Source organism: Macrosteles quadrilineatus, unplaced genomic scaffold (genome assembly GCF_028750875.1).
Source record: "Macrosteles quadrilineatus isolate MER2022 unplaced genomic scaffold, UCM_ALF_1.0 Scaffold_1__1_contigs__length_201487025, whole genome shotgun sequence".
NCBI lineage: Eukaryota > Metazoa > Arthropoda > Insecta > Hemiptera > Cicadellidae > Macrosteles > Macrosteles quadrilineatus.
The window spans coordinates 45,918,441-45,939,504 of NW_026542594.1; the positions used below are offsets into that span (position 1 = coordinate 45,918,441).

The window sequence follows — 21,064 nt, forward strand, 5'->3', positions numbered from 1 at the left end:
AATCGAATGACTTTTGCTCGAGTTATCGTGCTAACTGACACATATATAAAAATATATAGGCTATGTATATGAATTTGAACGGATGGCGTTTTTGGTCTCTAGGGACCTCAAAACGAAAAAGTAAATCGGTCCCGGGTCCAGGTCTGACCATGAGTACTACGGTAATAGCTTATTCCCTATAGGGGAAATTCGCAATTTATATCCGTTAGCACGACAACTCAAGTAAAAATGATCCGATTTTGATGAAATTTGGTACAAACGTGTAAACCTACATTTATTTGAACGAGTTCGCGAACCAGCATGATCGGACTATGGGAACGGGGGTTTATGGGGGGTTTTATGGGGTTAAAATAGGTTTTTCCCATTTTTGACCCTAAAAACACAAAATTTTACAGCTTATTTCCAAACCATTTTGTAGAGCTTAAAAAAACAAATAATTTAGTATATTGAAGCGTTATTGTGTGCCTAATGGTTACGGAGAAAATTCCAAAAAAATTGTAATTTTTAAATCCCCATGTTATTCTTATGGAGAATAAGTCAACTGTTGTAGTTTATTTGTTTATGAACATATTTTGATCGAATTTGGAAAATACATTCATTTCTTACTAAACTATTAAAATTTTAAAAAACCACCTTTTTACCCTCCCTGTTGCAGCAAACCTAAGTATTCGTTAAACTAATTCTATTTAAATAGGGAATAAATATGATATTTTTAAAGAGGCATTTTAATGTGAAATCCTATCAGGCTAGTTGGAAATTCGCTTAGTCTGCAGGTTTGCTGCGGGGGGGGGGGGGTATTTTAACTCCTCTAATACTTTGTAATTGCTTGATTTCGAGCAACATGTACACTAGTTCTTTTCTAATTACTTTTTCTTTATCTAGTTTTACCAATAAGTGTAGTTTATGTCATTTTCATTATGGTTTTTTTTTTCTAGAATGTAGAATCCTACAAAACCCTAATTTGAATTTACTGTTTTTTTGTTGTTGTATTTTTAGCGAATTTCCCTAAAGGGAAGTAGTGATCGATTTACTTTTTCATTTTGATGTCCCCAGAGGCCAAAAAACACCATTCGTTAAAATTGTTATATATATGTATGTATTTTGTTATTGTATACATCAATGAGGGCTACTTTAAATGTTACTAAGCAAATCAAAATACCACAGTACCCTAAAAACATTTTATTTTATATTACTTACATGTTTCTTTTTTCTTTTTCTCTTTTCTTTTTTTTTTTTTTTTCTTTTTTTTTCTTTTTTTTGAAAAAGAAACTAATAGGTTATATACTATACTGTGATCATGGCATTAATGTCCGAAACATGAAAGTAATATAAAATAAAATGTTTTTAGGGTACTGTGGTATTTTGATTTGCTTAGTAATATGTATGTATATATATATATGTATCTGTGAACGCGATAACTTCAGTTTTTTTGTCCAATTTTGATGAAATTAGGCTTAAAGGTGTAAGGCAGGATAAAATTGAATGAGTTCCCGAACCAGCATGATCGGACCATGGGAACAGGGTTTTACAGGGGGTTTTATGGAGTAAAAATGTATTTACCTACGACCGTTTTTTAAAGTAGCCATTTCAGTCCAGTTCTTAGAATTGAAAAGTTTCACTTTACAGCTGTTTTCTTTCATATCAGCATAGTTTCATTTCATATCAGCATAGTTTTTCTCATATCCACACAGGTAACGGACCAATGAGGTTCAAGTATTGAGAGAAAAGAATTAAAATTGTAATGCTTCGAACGTCAATGAATCAGCTGATCAGCTGATCAGTTGACCAATTTAATTGTTGATCCGACTTGTTCATGTTGATACTCGCGTATTCTTAATTAAGTTGGTGGAAGTCCAAAAATAAATGAAATATTTGCCGAATTGTACCTGATACAGTATTATTTATGGTAAGAATGCTGCCTTCATTCTTTAGCTCAACTTTAGCTAAAGTTATAGCTTCAACTTTAGCAATGTAATATTTAACGAAGTTTAACAAACACGTAATTACAGGAAATCAGCTGATTATACAACAAGTCGTTGCATCACTTTCAGTGGCAATGACAATACACGAAAACATAACCTCTCTAAAAAGTTATCAGTAGTGATTGTTAGTAATTAAATCCAGATTGATAGTAATTAAAAAACGGTCGTAGGTAAAGTAGTGTACGCAACTCGCGTTAATAGTCTTTACGACACTCGTAGAAGTTTTTAAGACACTCGCCAAGGCTCGTGCCTTAAATTTTCTACTCGTGTCGTAAAGACTCACTTAACGCAATCGTTGCGTAAACTACTTTTCCTCATTTTTGACCCTCAAAACACAAAATTTCCCAATTTCTCTTTAGACCTTTTAGATATATATATGTCCGTGAAGACGATAACTTGAGTAATTTTTGTCCGATTTTGATAAAATTTGGTTTTGATTTGGAGGTGTTAAGCGGGATAATCTTGAATGAGTTCGATATTTAACCAGCAGAGTTTGTGATATAACCAGCATGATCGGACCATAGGAACAGGGTTTAACGGGCAGATTTATGGGTTAAAAATGGGCTTTTTTCATCTTTCATCCTTAAAACACAAAATTGATAAACTTTTCTCCAAACCCTTTTAAAGAGTTTAAAAAACAATTAATTTAGTATATCAAAGTGTTTTTGTACGGTTATTGGTTACGGAGAAAATTTATAAAAAAATTTCATTCAAAATTCCCATGTTATATTCAAATTCATCTATATAAATAAAATTAGATTTTTGTCTGCTCATTGCTCAGAATTATATATTTTTAGGTTATTTTTACGTTTTATAAATTAAAGAAGCAGAAACGAGTCTTATCTCTATTTCTATCTGTCTGTAACACTCAAGATGGCATTTTACGCAATCTTCTCCAGGAAAATATATTAAATTACGAACAGCTGTTTTGATAAAGATTCATTTTTCTAGCTGTCACTGATATCTTTACATAAATGTTTTATACGAATACTGTGTAGGCCCTAACCATTTCCGATCACGTTTGTAACCATTTCCGATCACGTTTGTAAGCAAATCCAAAACCCAGTGAGATTAATAACCGTGTGGCTTTGGCTTACATAACGGGTTTGATTAATCACGGGTACTAATGTGTATATGTAACTGTAAATTAAATTAAATAACTAGCCATCATCCAGGTCGGGAACCGGAGATTCTGTATAACATAAAATTTCCCAATTTCTCTTTAGACCTTTTAGATATATATATGTCCGTGAAGACGATAACTTGAGTAATTTTTGTCCGATTTTGATAAAATTTGGTTTTGATTTGGAGGTGTTAGGCGGGATAATCTTGAATGAGTTCGATATTTAACCAGCAGAGTTCGTGATATAACCAGCATGATCGGACCATAGGAACAGGGTTTAACGGGCAGATTTATGGGTTAAAAATGGGCTTTTCTCATCTTTCATCCTTAAAACACAAAATTGATAAACTTTTCTCCAAACCCTTTTAAAGAGTTTAAAAAACAATTAATTTAGTATATCAAAGTGTTTTTGTACGGTTATTGGTTACGGAGAAAATTTATAAAGAATTTCATTCAAAATTCTAATGCTATATTCAAATTCATCTATATAAATAAAATTAGAGTTTCGTCTGCTCATTGCTCAGAATTATATATTTTTATCGAGTGTGAGCCTAAATATATCTGAAATGAATTATCCGATTTTGTTGAAACAAAAATTAAATATAAGCTGGTTTAAATACATTTTACGTGGTGTCGATTAAAAAAATGTCCGTTTACCAGAAAAATTTATACAGTTGAAAGATCCTAAAAAGTACCGGTTTTTAAGAAACTCTGCACTAACACTGAAGTTTAAAATTTATTTGTAAACAAAACACTGAGCCAATCTTTCTCAAATTTTTATGGCTTATTGGTAGGTTCATTTTTAACATTTCCATGCATTTTAAAAATTTTATTCACAATAGTTTTTATGCTGCTGTTAATTTTTAAAACGTATGCTAACATCGTTAATAAGACACTGAAAATTTCGTTCAAAATACCATCGTGTTTGCCACGACACAAGAAATAACACCAATATGGCAGATTTTATAATGCGAACAAAGGTGGTTTTTAAACAGATTTATATTTGTAGACAAAAATTTCTCCCGTGACTGGTAGCGGGCCGCCTGTTGTTTGTACCATATTTCCCAGCCGGGCGGGAGCACGTGCGAATCTGCGACGTTGCCGATGTGTACCTGACTACCACACTGACATTGCTTCAGTATTCACTCACGGCAAACTAATGTGTAAATCATTATTTAGTTACAAATTTACATAAATTTACTAACAAAATATTCACTAGTCATGAAACAAATACATTATAATAAGATAACTACAAATATAAATCTACAAATACAAATTAAAAAACACCTTTGTTCACTGCAAACGCCTGTTCAGAGCAGCAAGCCTAGTCATCGCTAACAGAGTAACAGACGAGGAAGAATCAGCGACACCAATTTTGAAAAACAACTTCTTTTAAAGTTTAATAGGCATTTAAAGTAAATTTTGTTGTAGTAATGAATGTTTTTACATTACATGTAATGTAAATGTGACTATGTTTAATTAATATTTAATTAAAACACAATAATTAGTAACCAAGATCTGTCATTATTTCATTACATATGAAATCCTTTATAACAACCGTCCAACAAACAGCTATCTTCTACAAATGTCGAAAACTAACTTTATTTTCTATCAGTTAGTTTTTCAATTAACTAATAACTTCTATCAGTTACTTTTTAAACTAACTAACTAGTAACTTCTATCAGTTACTTTTTATGGGACTAACTTCTAACTTCTAACTAGTTAGAAATTTTGACTAACTTTCCCAACTATTGCATCTTTATCCTAGTAATATATTATGAAAGTCGTCAACAACCATCTGATAAACCTTTTGTGTGCTACCTGACTCCACCAAAATTATTGCACAACAACCGATAAACGGGAACCGACATTTTATGTCAATTCTTCGTTTCTATTTTTTTACTAAAATTTGATAAAACCGAGAAACGATTTTAACAATCGAACCATCCCTAGTTTTAACATAAAACTTTAAGCAGTTCCATACCCTAGGCTGTGGTTTATTTAAAAGTTTATTGATTTGAAATTTTGTGTAATGTCTTTGTGATATAACATTGTAAACACTTTATCACCAGTCATAAATAATACTGACTACTTTTTTACCTCAATTGTCAGATAGTCGTAGCTGGATCGTGCTATGTTGAGAAAGTTTGCAAAGATTGAAAGAACTGGTTTCTTGTTGAAGAAAGTCACTTCTGACCAAACAACAGTCGCAGACAGAATCACAGACAAGACAGCTGCGGTTTTCAGCAAGTATCCTTGTACCACACACCGCCAGTACCATTCTGAAACAGAAGATAGAATCAAATCAAATCAAATATGCTTTATTCATGAAGTACAGTTTTGTACAATGAATGGCATCAACTAAATCTATCTTAAATTAATAATTTACAAATTTGTATATCTTAGACCATTATTTACATTAAAAACCAAGAACCAGTAAATGAAAATAATCAAAACTAAATCAAATATCAACTAACGCTAAGAGGGGAGGTGGAAAAATACTCTTCCAGGGGATAAAACGCTTTCTCCACTAAATAACGTTTTAGTTTTCTCATGAAATTCTTCCTGCTTTGCTCATTTCTGATTTCACTAGGAAGATGCTTAAAAAATTTTAATCCTATATAGGATGGTTTTTTTCATAGAATTTTAATTTATGTTTACTTGAAACAAGGAATTCTTTATGCCGAGTGTTGTATGGGTGATAATTTTTGTCTCAGAGGTGCTCAAGCGGTTTTTTGTTAGAATAATTGTGTCGTAAATAAATTGGCCATATACTGTTAAAATTTTCAGTTCTTTGAATTTGTTTTTGGTTGTTTTGTTGCGTTCTAATTTCAAAATTATTCTGATTGCTATTTATTGAAGTTTAAGTATCCTATCCAAATTTGCTATTGTAGTTAAACCATAAAGGCACAAACCATATGATAAATGCGAATGGACATTAGCATAATATATGTTTTTTAATGTTTTATGGTTACAAAAATAAGACATTCTAGAGAGTGAATATAGTCCTGAACATAATTTTGAAAGGAGTTTATCAACATGTTCATCCCAGTTTAAATTTTAGTCCACAGTTAGACCTAGAAACTGTTTTTATGTTCAATTTCTTCTGCATTATACATGGTATTTATTTGGTTTCATTAGCTTTTTATTTTGATTTGTTTTAAAAGTTTAAAAAATAGGTTTTTTTAGGATTAAGCTTTAATTTATTTTGCTCTAGAAAGTTTTCAATGTTTGCCAATTTAAAATTGCAACTTGTTGCACTGACTCAGCCGATACTTTGAGATTCGTATCGTCTGCATAAAAACAAAGATTGTTCTGAGGTAAACATAAGAGTGCACCACCAGCATCTATAATTATAAAAGAGGAAGTTTGTATATATTGAAACGTTATGGACTCCAAAACCGCTCGGCAGATTGTAATGAAACTTTCAGGCATTGTTAAGCATTATTAAAGGATGGTTTGTGTGAAGTTTGGTGCAGATCCGCCCAAAGGGCTCTGCCCCAGTGGCTCTGGAGTTTCCCATGTTAACCTTATGAGTACTCATATTTAAATGGAATTAACCCTAGCAGTGGCCAATGTTAGAAGTGGGGAATGGCCAACCCATTTTGGCGATTTTGCAGACCTTTTTTTGAAAATTCGTAAAAATTCAACCGTATAAGTAAACCTAGCCAAACCTCATATTCATTTTGTTCGGAAAGAACAGGAGAATCTAGAGATAGTAATATCATAATGATTTAGACAGTGTATTTTATCGGTAAAGTGGAAAAAATAAAAAAAAATTTGATTTTTTTTTTAAATTTCAAAAGCGGCCTCGGTATTTTTTTTCTACGGATTTTTTATGGAAAATTCATTATATACATTTTGTAGACAATCTAATTCCCTACATAGAAATTTATAACATGTTAAGAACATTTTTTTTAAGTTTTTGGGGCGAAATATAATGACAAACGGAGAACCGAAAAAATTGAAAACTGTACAGTGTTAGTTTATGGTGTAAAAAGTTATATAATATATGTGTATACTAATAATGATATATACATGTTTGTAAAGCTAATGAAGAAAGGAATCCAAAAAAGTCATAAAGTTTATGGTAAAATTAATTTTTTACCTATAAACATAATGTATATAAAATAATGTTTTTATATTTTAGCGATTTCGCGAGAAAAAAAATTCACAGTATTTAGTATACAACTTTTGTACCAAATTTTTTTACTTCAAACCAACATAATAATCTTGTAATGTATTCAATTACCTACATAAAAATGTATAACATGTTAGAAATATTTTTTTGTAGGTACGTAATAGGGACATAATAATACAATAACCGCAAAACCGCAAATAAGTGTAAACTATACAGTGTTTGTTTGTGTTGTGAAACATTATGTAGGCTGATGATATGTACATATTTGTAAAGCTAATGAAGTAAGGAATCCAAAAAAGTCATAAGTATGATGGTAAAAAGTTATTTTCACCTATGATTATGTATCAATTTGAGAACATTTTGAATTTTTTGCGCATTTTGAGAAAATGGAGTGTACAGTATTTAGTATATAACTTTTTTACCAAATTTGTTACACCCAAACCAATATAAACATGTTGTAGTGTATTCATTTACCTTTATAAAAATGTACAACACCTTGGGTATATCATTATATCAATCAATCAATCAAAATAACTTTATTCATATTGCACATTTTGTACAGAATGGAGTCAGTTATAAAAACACAATATTAAACTTAAGACTACTTACAAAGAATATTGTTATTATAAAAATCAAATTTCAGGAATTTGGAAAAAATCTTCTAATTTATACAAGGGTCTGTTGGTGAGAAATAATTTCAAAAGTTTTTTAAATGAATTAAAATTACTTATATTTTGTATATTGTCAGGTAAGCTATTGAAATATTTAACACCACTATAAGATGGCATTTTTTCATAAACCGATAAATTATGTCTGTTGAACGCCAATTCATTACCTTTTCTGGTTGAATATGTATGAAAAGAGTTCAATTTTGGCAATCTTTCATGGTTTGATTTAATATAAAGGGCTATTTGATAAATGTATAAGCTAAAAACAGTCATAATTCATATTTCTTTAAACCGCTCTTTTGCGGATGTTTTTGACTTTAGTTTTAACATAATGCAAATTGCTTTTTTTTTAAGTTCCAGAATGCTATTTAGGTTAAAATTTGATGTGCCCCCATAAAGACACAACCCAAAAGAAATATGTGATTTAATTAAGGAATGATATACTATTTTTAAGGTTTTTAAACTACTAAATTTTGACATCTGTCTTAATGCATGTATGCCTGAGTTGACTTTATTACAAACGTTTTCAACATGACTGTCCCAGTTGAATTTATCATCTATATGCAATCCAAGACATGTTATTGTTTTAACTTCATTTAGTAAAATTGTGTCCATAAAAATATTAAACTCAGGTGAATTTTTGCTCGTTGAAGAAAAATTTATATAATTAGTTTTTATTGTATTCGGTAATAAATTGATTTCATTTAAATCAGTGGCGGATCTAGAGCAGTCACAAGGGGGGGGCGAACCAGGGAGTCAGGGGCGGTTCGGGGGTACCCCTCCGAAAAATGTGTGTAAACTAAGTCTCCTAAATCACAGTTTTTTACCATTTCTTTGTCCAAAGTTAGTGTGACAAATTATTTTACGCAATTTGTATGCACTACTGTATTACATGCAGTAAAAAATATATGTATATGTATGCCCGAGGGGGGGGGGGGCGGTCGCCCCCCTCTGGATCCGCCACTGATTTAAATATTGGTTACATTTGGTAAGCTCAACAATAGAAGAGACTTCCACATCAGCATTTGAATTTCCGGATATTTTTATATTGATGTCATCAGCAAATAAACAAACACGATTGGGAGATTCTATCAATGAGGGGAAGTCAGTTAAGTAAATTAAGAATAATAAGGGCCCCAACATTTATCCTTGAGGGACACCATACTTAACAATTTTGGTTGAGGAAGTGTAAGTAATTAATTGATTATGGCTATTTATGTGATCAATTGTGACATACTGTAAGATAAGGCCTGCCTGTAAGATAAGATTCAAACCAGCTCTCCCTTTTACACCGTTATATTTAAGTTTTTCAAGAAGTAAATCATGTGAGACACTATCAAAGGCTTTTGTTAAGTCAAGGATATTCCCGCTACTTTTTCCTTTGAATCAATTGAATTAATTATAGATTCACAGAAATCGACTCCTGCGTCAATCACGGACTTTCCTTCTCTAAAACCATATTGTTCCTTATCTAATAAATTATTTTCCTCTAAGTATTTTGAAAGTTTTATATGCACAACTCGCTCAAAAATTTTGAAAATGAGCATAACAATGAGATAGGTCTGTAATTACACACTTCTTCTGGGTTACCATTTTTATAACAAGGTTTAATTTTTGATTTTTTTAATTTTTCGGGGAAAATTCCAGAGAAAAAAGAAGAGTTTATAACATGTAGTAATGGTAATAATATATATAGACAAGCCTGTTTAATTATTGGCATTGGTATTTCATCCCAGCCAGTGGAAAATTTATTATCAAAAGAAGTTATAATGTTATCCAGCTCTTCATAAGTAATTGGTGAAAGACTGAATTTTGATATCAATTTTTGGGAGGGTGAAATAATATTTTTCGAACCAGTAGAAGATATTAGTTTGGGCAATATTTCATTTTCAACCATCATTGTATAGTAATCATTAAAGAGATGACAGACTTCTTCAACGTCCGTGCAGTTATTGGCTTTAATATATGGTAAACTTAAACTTTCACCATGGCTTGATTTATGATTTGCTCCAACTTCCCTATTTACAATATCCCATGTAGTTTTACTAACATTTCGTGATTTTTCCAATAAGCTATGATAATAATTACATTTAGTTTCAATGACTTATTTTTTTAGTTCTTTCTTTTATTTATCAGAATATTTTGAAATGATTTATCTTTAACATTCCTAGCAGTATTACTCAAATCTAAAACATCTATTCTTTTATCATCTGTAATCCAATTACTATTTCCTCTGGTTAATCTACTTTTAACCTTAGGAAAACAAACATCAAAATCATACTTAATTATATCAAAGAAAATGTCAAACTTATTATTAACAGGTGCATTAAACACATTAATCCAGTTTTCACTTTCTAATAGTTTACAAAACTGAGCAATGCTATCATCAGTAAATTTCCTACGGTATGATACAATTGTTTTTTGGATTTTTGAAATTTCTATACTGTTATCAGTAATTACACACAGCTGAGCATCATGGTCAGACAATTCAGTAATTATTCCTGAAACTTTTATTTTGCTCTTGGCTATATTAGTAAAAACATTATCAATTGCACTCTTCTTTGTTTTGCAAATTCTAGTTGGGAAATTCACCAATGCTTTTATATGGTTAGAGTTTAAAACATTAAACAACAATTTTTTATTTTTTTATTCCTCCAACACATCAATATTCCTCCGACAACCACTATGTTTTTTTAATTTCTATTCAAAATTTCCAATAGTAAATAAAATTTTTCTAAAAATATTTTGTCATAACACAATTTAGGAGTTCTGTAAATATCAGCTAAAATAAAAGAATATTTTCCTGCTCGTACTTTAACCACACAACACTCAAATTCTTTGTCTTGAACCAAACTCGTTATTTCTGTTAATTCAAGAGGTTCTACTTTGAGTGCTGATCTGGCCAAAATTAATACACCACCTCCACATGTTAATTTTCGAGTATAAAAAGATTTAACTGTCATATTTTTTATATTCAAACGATTTATTTCATTTTCTTTCATTTTATGTTCTGTCAGTACTAATAAATCTACTGAAATTTCATCTAGTAAGATAGACAACATGTCTAGTCTGGAGGGTAGGGGCTGGATATTTTGGTGTAGGATACTAATTTCGTTATTACTATTTTGATTGCAGTTTGTTTTACTTTTATTGTTTTGACGGAACATTGATGCGGTAGTAGGATTTTGTTGTTTTATGTGTTTGGAAGTTTTTTGGAAAGATTGCAGTTTAAACTATTTAAGCCTTTTGAGAGAAGCTGTGCAACATCAGGATTACAGATTTGATCGTTCATTAGAATACTATTGGTAATTATACTATTTACATCAAAGCTACTATTTACATGAGAACTATTTACATTTAGACTATACTTTTCACTGGCACGGTTACTCTGCTTTTCCACTTCACTTGACACACACTTCACCGCCTCGCTGTATTGGAGATGGCCAGGGGCTAGGATGGGCTGCTGATGTGATTGCGAAGATACTGGACTAGTAGAAGTCAGGCATATCTCATCTTTCTGTGGTTGTCCATGCAATGTGTAAGTGACAGGACGTTGCTCTGGTGTCGACCATCCTCGCCATGGTGATGTGTCAGAGATAACAGACAAGTTTATGTCCGGTGTCAGGTGAAGTGGGAGCTCATGAGGAGTGTCCGCTACTGATTGTGTCTCCGGGTCAAACATTGTAGAGCAGAGATCAATTGTGCTGCTTTCTGGATGCGGGGAGGAGGGCTGTGAGGTTGCTTTGTTGTCCAATCCAATCAGCTGTTTCATCCTTTCAACAAATTTTGCAGGTGACATTCCATTCCGTAGCCTACTTCTAGAGGTGTCATTAGAAGTCACTATAACCACTGAGGCTCCAGTACTGTTCACAAAGTTTGTGATATTAGAGATAAAGTGTGAAGGCCGAATACAATCACGCACACAGCCCATGGGGGAGCATATGAGGTTCTTGAATTTGCCTTGTTTAAAGTGACGGGTCATTTGATTAAAAGCTGCGTCATAAATTCTGTCATAATTATAAAAGTTATTAGAGTTCATAAAATACTGTGGTTTAGTGACAAGTCCATATACGCCAGCTCCACTCTTTGATTTTTGAAAAGTTAAATTTTTGTCACACAGGTCAGTTGCACAGGGCTTGCCAAACTTTTCTTTAAAAATCGTAGCAACTCCTTCACTCATGTTTTTTGCATGTCCAAAATCTGCTGAGATGCAATGAGCAAAAGCCACATCCGAGTTGTTATATGTGACTATTGCAGATCCCATGTCAACTTCCATTATTCTGACAGAGCTAGTTAATATCTGAGGTGGATGATGAATGTGAATTTTTTTGATTTTAAAATTCTTATAAACAAATTACAAAATTATGGGTTTCGAGGGCCATCTCTACAATTCTTTTCATCTTACCTAAACAATCGTAAACAAATAGTAAGTATTAATGGCAATACGTCACAAACATCGGATATTACGGAATATTTCAGGGTTAGCTATAGAATAAATTATGATATTCAACGACTTGCACAGCAAAAACTTAGGTGGTACTGATAATTAGCATACACCCAGGTGATAAATAATAGCAAATTCTTGGATAGTAATGCACTAGAACATAAATATCACCAACGCGAACCCTAAAAAATCAGCTCTGAACAGTGAACATTGCATATTAGGGGATGGCTCGAATAAAGTTTTGGAATGAATCGCAATATTCAAAGACTTTGCATTAAAAACACTTAGGGGGGCTGATAAATGGCTTTTCAAATGCAATGAACAATAATACGTTCTAGTATCGCTAACTATTAGAGTAGATGAAACTAACGCGAACCTTAAAAAAATTGCTTTAAACATCGGATATATATTACGGCATATTTCAGGGTTAGCTGTAGAATAAATTATGATATTTAACGACTTGCAACGCAAAAACTTAGGTGGTACTGATAATTAGCATATTTACAGGATGTAAACAATAGTAAATTCTAGGATATTAAATCACTAGAGCATGAATATCACCAACGCGGACCTTAAAAAATCAGCCGTGAACATTGCGTATTAGGGGATGGCTCCCTTATAGTTTTGGAATAAATTGCGATTTTCAAAGACTCGCATTAAAAACGCTTAGGGGGTACTGATAGTCGGCTTTTACAAATGCTATGAACAATAATACGTTCTAGTATAGCTAACTATTAGAGTATAGATAACACGAACAAGTACTTTAAAAAAATATAGCTCCAAATATCGGATATTACGGAATATTTCAGGGTTAGTTATAGAATAAAGTTTGACATTCAACGACTTGCACCGCAAAAACTTAGGTGGTACTGATAATTAGCATAATTACAGTATGTAAACAATAGTAAATTCTAGGATATTAAATCACTAGAGCATGAATATCACTAACGCGGACCTTAAAAAATCAGCCGTGAACATTGCGTATTAGGGGATGGCTCCGGAATATTTCAGGGTTAGCTATAGAATAAAGTTTGATATTCAACGACTTGCACCGCAAAAACTTAGGTGGTACTGATAATTAGCATATGTATAGGATGTAAACAATAATAAATTCTAGGATATTAAATCATTAGATCATGAATATCACGAACGCGAACCTTAAAGAAATAGCCCTGAACATTGAGCATTATGGCATGGCTCGCTCATAGGTTTGGAATGAATTGTGAGTTTCTAAGTTTTTAAGTACTAGTTATACATGGGATGGCCAGCCAAGAGTTCAAAATTACATTATCTTTGATGGCCTGCAATGCAAAAACTTAGGTGGTAGCGATGTAGGCGTAAATAATAGTACAGATAAATGTTACAAATAATAGTTAGGGTGATTACGGTAGCTTGACATAATATCTGCTGGTTGTGGTAAGTAATAATTTCTTGGCCACTTGTGCATGAAAATTGATACGTTCATTTATTTGGTAAGAGGAGGACAGACTCAGGCAGGTATAGAGCGGTAGCAAATTTTACAAATCTAGTGTGGTAGCATATATCATTGGAGGAAAAATACATATTCCTAATCCTGACCCACCAAAAGGATTAGTAAGGGTCACTTCTTAGAATACCTGTTAATCACCACCACATACCATTGATCCCAACTCAAATATTGTGACAATCGCTCCCAGTTTCTACCTGCGGCCGTGAGTCTCTACCCTCACCAATACGTGACGTCATACCTTACTCCTGTCCCCGTTAAATAATTTCAGATCTTATTTGTAATTTATTTCAAATAACACTGTTAGCTTACAAGCAAATTCATATTCTACAAAGATTAAACTTTAAAACAGACTGTTGTTGAACTATAGGATATGGATGTTTGGAATAGACCATAGCGACTTCGATATAGCGACATTCCGTAAAATACCTCTTGTAAATAGCTTCATAAACATGGCATACGTAACCAGCATAGCAAACCAAAATGCAAATACAAAAATGACACTCGGCGGACTTTGAACGTTCTGAAATCCAATGTGTGTTTTCTTGTTATCTTTCATGGTTGCTGACAATTTACTTTGATTTCAAGAATATAAATAAAACTGTTTGTTGCAACTAGTACCGGGGGACTGAGCCATGGCTTGGTATAGGTTTCTACGGTTTGAAATGCATTCTAAAGGAATTCATTTTTACCCCATAAAACCCCCGTAAAACCCCGTTTCCATGGTCCGATTGGGAGGGCTGGAACTGCACTCACGGTCAGTCCCTGGTCCTAATCCAACTACGGAACTGCACTCACTGTCACTTTGAGCCTTTCTGGAGGTACTGGAACTGCACTCACGGTCAGTTTGTAATTAGCCTATATCACATTGTGCAACACCATGATTGAATTGATTAAAACTTATTAAATTAGTTGAAATATATTGAAAAGTTTTGATTAAATTAATCTAAACGTCAAAAAGTAAACTTACTACTGACATTGTAAAAAATACACATATATATGTGCACAGAAAATTCTAGCATAGTATTTACGATAACATGATAGGCTATATTCTTATTATAACGAAGCTTCTTTTGTAAAGGTTAGGTTAGGTTATTTATTGTTGTATTTATTGGGACAGACACTAAAACGTGTATTAAATAAAGTATTGGATAAAGTAAGACAGAGGACGGAATAAACCGACGACTAAGGGGCTAGCGAAGCGTTCAGCCGTGAAAGACCGATTTTTGACCGTGAGTGCAGTTCCATATGGCTTAGGTGGGCTACCCTTCCAACCCTTGTAAATTCCTTTGACCGTGAGTGCAGTTCGTTGTCAGCCGTCCGATTATGCTGGTTCGCGAACTCATTCAAGTTAAAGTTTAAGCCTTACACCTTTGAACCAAGTATCATCAGAATCGGACAAAAATAACTAAACTTATCGCGTTCACGGAAGTATTTATATATGTATATAAATATATACATATATAAAAATTTGAACGAATTGTGTTTTTATGGATTATGGAGATTATGGAAATACTCAAGATGTACATAACAGATCGATATACCCATGTAGCACAGATGGTTGGGCCAACGTTGGTAAATTGTGGAGCCACACAGTTGGCCAACGGTAGAAATGTCACCTCTTTAAACTGTTTTCCAGCCAACCTTTGTCCAACAATAACTCACAACTCATAACTCATAACTCATTTATTGAACCAAAGTAACAGATACAAAATTTGCATTGGTCATGTCAAATAATAGAACTAAAATTAAAATAAACAATAGACAATGTTGCTTCAATAAAACAATATCAATACTTCTTACAACAACAAAAAAACTAACTAACTAAACCCATCAGCGACACAATCTCGAACACTGTAGTAACCCTTGGCCAAGAGTATTTTTTTTATTTGCTTTTTAAAGCTGTTGTCCGACTCCAGCTGAAGGGAGGGAGGGAGGAGATTAAAAAGTTTAATGCCATTGTAATGAAAGTGTCTCTTGAAAAATGTAGTTGAATGAGTTAAGATGGGAATTGTTACGTAGTGAATAGGAATGTGTAAGTGAAGATTGGTATTGGTGTAAGTTTTTTTTAATGAGAATCAAAGTTTCCAAAATGTATATTGAGGGAAATGTTAAATTTGTGATGAAATAAAGTATTGCCTGCAAGATGTTCTTCTTTTCAAACCAAAGACTGCCCTAACTGCCCTCTTCTGGAGTCGGAAAAGGAAAGACGTTTTCCCACACTCACACCCCCACACCGGCACTGCGTATATCAGGTGCGGGAAAATCACTCCATAATATGCTGTAATTAGAACATCACATTTTGCAAACTTAGAAAGTTGGCGGAGAAGAAAGATTCCCGAAGAAATCCTTCTACACACAGTGTCAATATGGGAATGAAAGCGCAGGTTTCTATCGAGCACCAATCCCAAGAACTTAACCTGATCAGCTGCCTCGAGCACAACATCATTCAAAAGGAAATTGTTTTTGTTTTTCCCAGCTGAACTTATAGAAAAATTTACAAATTCAGTTTTTCTGGCATTTAGACTCAATGAGTTGTCCTCGAACCACTGCATCATGGAGCTCGCTTGCAAAAAGGCCTTTATTTCGAGTTCATCGAAATTTTGATCAGAAACCGAGAGCGACGTGTCATCAGCAAATAGACAAATGTTTCCAGAATTTACAATTGATGGAAGATCATTCACAAAGACAAGGAACAACACCGGACCGAGGACTGACCCCTGAGGCACGCCACGAGCAGACTCGCAATGGGGTGAGCGGTAGGTATTCAGATATCCTAAGTCATCCACCGCCTGAATCATCACAAACTGAGGAGTCATAAGCATCTTAAATAAAAGCATAGGTTGACATGTACATAAAATTAAAGGTCTTTACTAGCAGAATATAACGCCGCAAATTTGAACTCTCTCTCTCTATATATAGATTTATTATGTACATATATATGTCCCTGAACACGATAACTTGAGTAATCTTTGTCCGATTTCGATGAAATTTGGTTTGAAAGTGTAAGGTGGGATAATCTTGAATGAGTTCGCGAACCAGCATGATCAGACCATGGGAACGGGGTTTCATGGGGTAAAAATTGGTTTTACTAATTTTTGACCCTCTAAACACAAAATTTCCCAATTTCTCTTCGCACATTTTTTAAAGAGTTTATAAAACAAATAATTTAGTATATCAAAGTATTCTTGTACATTTATTGGTTACGGATAAAACTCAAAAAAATTGTTATTCTAAAATTACCATGTTATTCTTATGGAGAATATTGTAAAATGGTGTCGTTTGCTTGTTTATGGATATATTTTTATCAAACTTTGTAAATATATTTATCTTATATACAAAGTACTTTATATTTTACCAAAAACCACACTTTTTTACCCTACATGTAGCAGCAAGCCTAGGTACTCATGAAACCTAATGTTAATTAAATACATTTAACTAAAAATCAATTCAGACAAATGGAAAAATTTGCTTAGTTGACAGTTTTCTGCGGCGGGGGTATTATTACTTAGCTTGATAATAGTACGGTCTTGTTAACGCTTAGTTCTTTTTCTCAAACACTAAATAAAAAAAAAAAATAAACTATTACACAAGGCTCAAAAAATAAATATTGTAGTATATGAAAATATCTTTGTATTGTTACTGGTTACGGAGAAATAAATATTTCAATCACAAAACTATTGCTTATTGACTTATTGGCCTCTACTTGCGGTTATGCAATGTGAAGACTCAACATGCGCATCTTTATTATCTGAACATCGTGGTAATGCTAATGTTAAAATTTCTCAGTTGTAAGTACAGTTAAAGCTATTTATTTAAAATCATTACAGTACATTATCATAAGCACAATGGATGGGTACTGAAATAATATGAACGGCGAGAATTCTGGGAACTGGCCTCACTGGTAACAATAGACACTGGGAGCAAAAACTTTACATCGATCCTTGGTGGTGGAAATTCGGGTTTACACTTCATTTAACTTGACATTCATTCAAACACACAAAAACCCTTATTCTAAAAGCGTGCAGGGTGCTAGGAACTGAACAATTACTGAACTTTAACTGAGTTTTCATTAATAAAGACAACAGATTTAATATTTTACCAAAACATATTTGTCTGTACATAATTAATTATAATTACTTGTTATGTGCTTGGACTGGATCAGGTAGCATTTATTATAGTAAAAAACACTAAGCATACTCTTGAAAATTATAAAACCAAGTTTACACGTCGGCTGTAAAATTTATGAAATATTGATGAGAGCTGGTCTGGTGTGGTGCGCAGGGCGTTAGTGCCCGAATCCCAGGTTCAAATCCGGTCAACCCATTAGGATTTTATCAATGGGATAATGTCAAAACCCTATTGGACTAGCTTGTGTAATGTGTAAAGTGTATAATTTATCCAGACTATCCTAGGATGTAAAAGTGGGAGATTAAAACAATTTATTATCTTAAAATAGAATGCGCAGTTATTTTTAACATTTGCGTAAGTTAATTATCAATTAACTTAAAATGCTATGTCTTGAGCTGTTTTTAAGGTTTGATTTCGTTATAAGTTAAATATTATAGCCTTTACCACAAAACGTGACAAAAATTTATATATGAAAAAAATTGTATTTCCATTATATGGACATTCTTGATATTAATTTGATGATAACACCTTACCTCCTTCTTTCATACGTGCTCTGCCTCCAGCGAATCGGCCGATCCGGCTCCTCCAAACTTCGACCGTCACCATCACACAACGCGCACTACGCACAATAACACACGAAAACACAAACACAATACACCCTCTACCTCAGAGTACAAGATTAAAACTGACTCTGATAAAAATTCAGAGTCTAAAATCTCCAGACTAGAGAACTACCCCCTCCTTACGCGCACGAGTTTGCTATTGGACAATATGTGAAGATGCTCCGCCCCCTCCCCAGCGGTGCTTGAATTGGAGGAACTATGTAATCAGGTGGGTTACTTAATTTTGGATTATCAAAAATTAAGCGAGTCAAAAATTATTAATGGAGCGCGGAGCTACCGCCCGGGCGGTATCCCGCAGCGAATGGGTTAAACAAAATCTTCATTACCTTAAAACCGCACACGTTAATCTTGGATTTTTCATTATAACATAAGCATTATCACAATTAATTCGTGCAAGACCTAGATGGATACCAAGATTTTACAGTGATAGTCGTTGAAAATCACAATTATTTATTCTCACACTCTACTACGAGTGTCATCCCTTAATTATTAGCCATGTTGAAAGTTATTTCTTTAAGGTCCGCGTTCGTGATAATCATGTTTTAGTAGTTTACAATCCTAGAATTTAGTATTATTTATAACATGTTTATAAGCTAATTATCAGTACCAGCTACGTCCAAATTCACCAACATTTTTTGGGTCGTTTCTAATGTCCAAATTCACCAACTTTCTACCTGGAGCAGGTACGATATTTCTCCCGGCGGGCGGGGAAGGAATTCCGAATAGTTTGCCCTCGCCTGCTCCGTCTCGTCTCGGCGAGAGTGTACTGCCAATGAATACAAACCACTATGCTTAGCCCTAATAGTACTGTTTAAGCTGTGATTGTTTCAGGCAGCTTTAGGTTAGGTTAGGAGGTTACAGTACACTCTCGCCGAGACGAGACGGAGCAGGCGATGGCAAACTATTCGGAGGGAATTCCTTCCCCGCCCGCCGGGAGAAATATCGTACCTGCTAAAGGTAGAAAGTTGGTGAATTTGGACATTAGAAACGACCCCAAAAATGTTGGTGAATTTGGACCTGGCCTCAGTACCACCTACGATTTTGAAGTGAAAGTCGTCGAAAACCACGTTTTATTCTCAATCCCTAACCCAGCCATGCCCTAATACACAATGTTCAGAGCAATTTTTTTAAGGTTCGCGTTCGTGATATTCATGTTCTAGTAGTTCACTATCGTAGAATATATTATTAATTATAACATGTGCATACGCAAATCATCAGTACCACCTACGATTTTGCAGTGATGATCGTCGAAAATCACAATTTATTCTCACACTCTACTACGCGAGCCATCGCTTGGGCTAATTATTAGCAATTTTGAAAGCTATTTCTTTAAGGTTCGCGTTCATGATATTCATGTTCTAGTAGGTTATCATCCGAGAATTTACTATAACTTATAACATGTACAAAAGCTAATTATCAGTACCACCCAATCTTTTGCCGTGTAAGTCGTTGAATGTCATATTTTATTCTATAACTAGCCCCGACCTATTCCGTAACGCTCTTGTTTAAAACTTTTTTTTTAAGTTTTGCGTTTGTGATATCTGTACTAAAGTAGAATACGATTCTAGAATTATTTATTATTAGGTACTAGTTGCTCTGTCCGTGCCTCACAACGAGGAGTGAGCGAATAGGAGATATTTTGATTTATATTATTATAAATTATAATAATATTATTTTAATTTATTAGAAAAATAAAGAAGATCTTTTTCTTCACTACCTTGTCCAATCTAATTTCATTTCATCAATGAGCGCGTCAGAAGGAAAATTACTCTACAGATGCATTTTTACCCTTTTGAAACACGTAAGGCTCTTTACAAACTTTATGAATCATATGTCAACTTACACACGAATTATACACAAAATTTGTCTAAAATATCAATTGCTGTGTTAAAATATAAAATACTACAATAATAAATAACAATTGAAACATAATTCAAAGGTTTGCACACAATCGTACATTGTAATAAACATCCTACTTTGTATGGTCGCCATTTCATTGGAAAATTATTAAAGTACCGTCACTGGCCCGAAAGTAATCAACTAAACACTGCTTAAATGTTATAGACTATTATAAGCTAATGATCTTAGCTCAGTATATTAGTATATTAGTTCATTAACAACTAAGATTTCGCACTAAAAGTCGTCTAATATTAAAATTTATCCTATAACTAACCGTGAACTATTCCGTATCGCCCAATGTTTAGTACATTTTTTTTTAAGTTTAGCGTTAGTAATATCTGTAATCAAGTCGTTAACGATTCTAGAGTTTATTATTCATTGAAATTGTGTAAGCAAATCATCACCTAAGTTTTTGTAGTGATAGTCGTAAAAAATCACAATTTATTTTCAACCTCTACGCAAACTATACGCTAATTAGTCATGTTCATAGCTATTTCTTTAAGGTTCGAGTTCGTGATAATCATGTTCTAGTAGACTACTATATTAGAATTAACTATTATTTATAAC

At 33.2% G+C, this 21,064-nt stretch overlaps 1 protein-coding gene across 1 annotated transcript in view; it reads right to left on the minus strand.

The window, feature by feature from the left end:
- LOC128982901 (LMBR1 domain-containing protein 2 homolog) overlaps positions 1-21,064 on the minus strand; it is a 186,681-nt gene that overhangs the window by 84,317 nt on the left and 81,300 nt on the right. Inside the window, exon 7 of the mRNA XM_054401962.1 lies at positions 5,206-5,387. Within this exon, the coding sequence (XP_054257937.1) occupies positions 5,206-5,387 (182 nt within the window). The remainder of the gene's footprint in view (positions 1-5,205; positions 5,388-21,064) is intronic.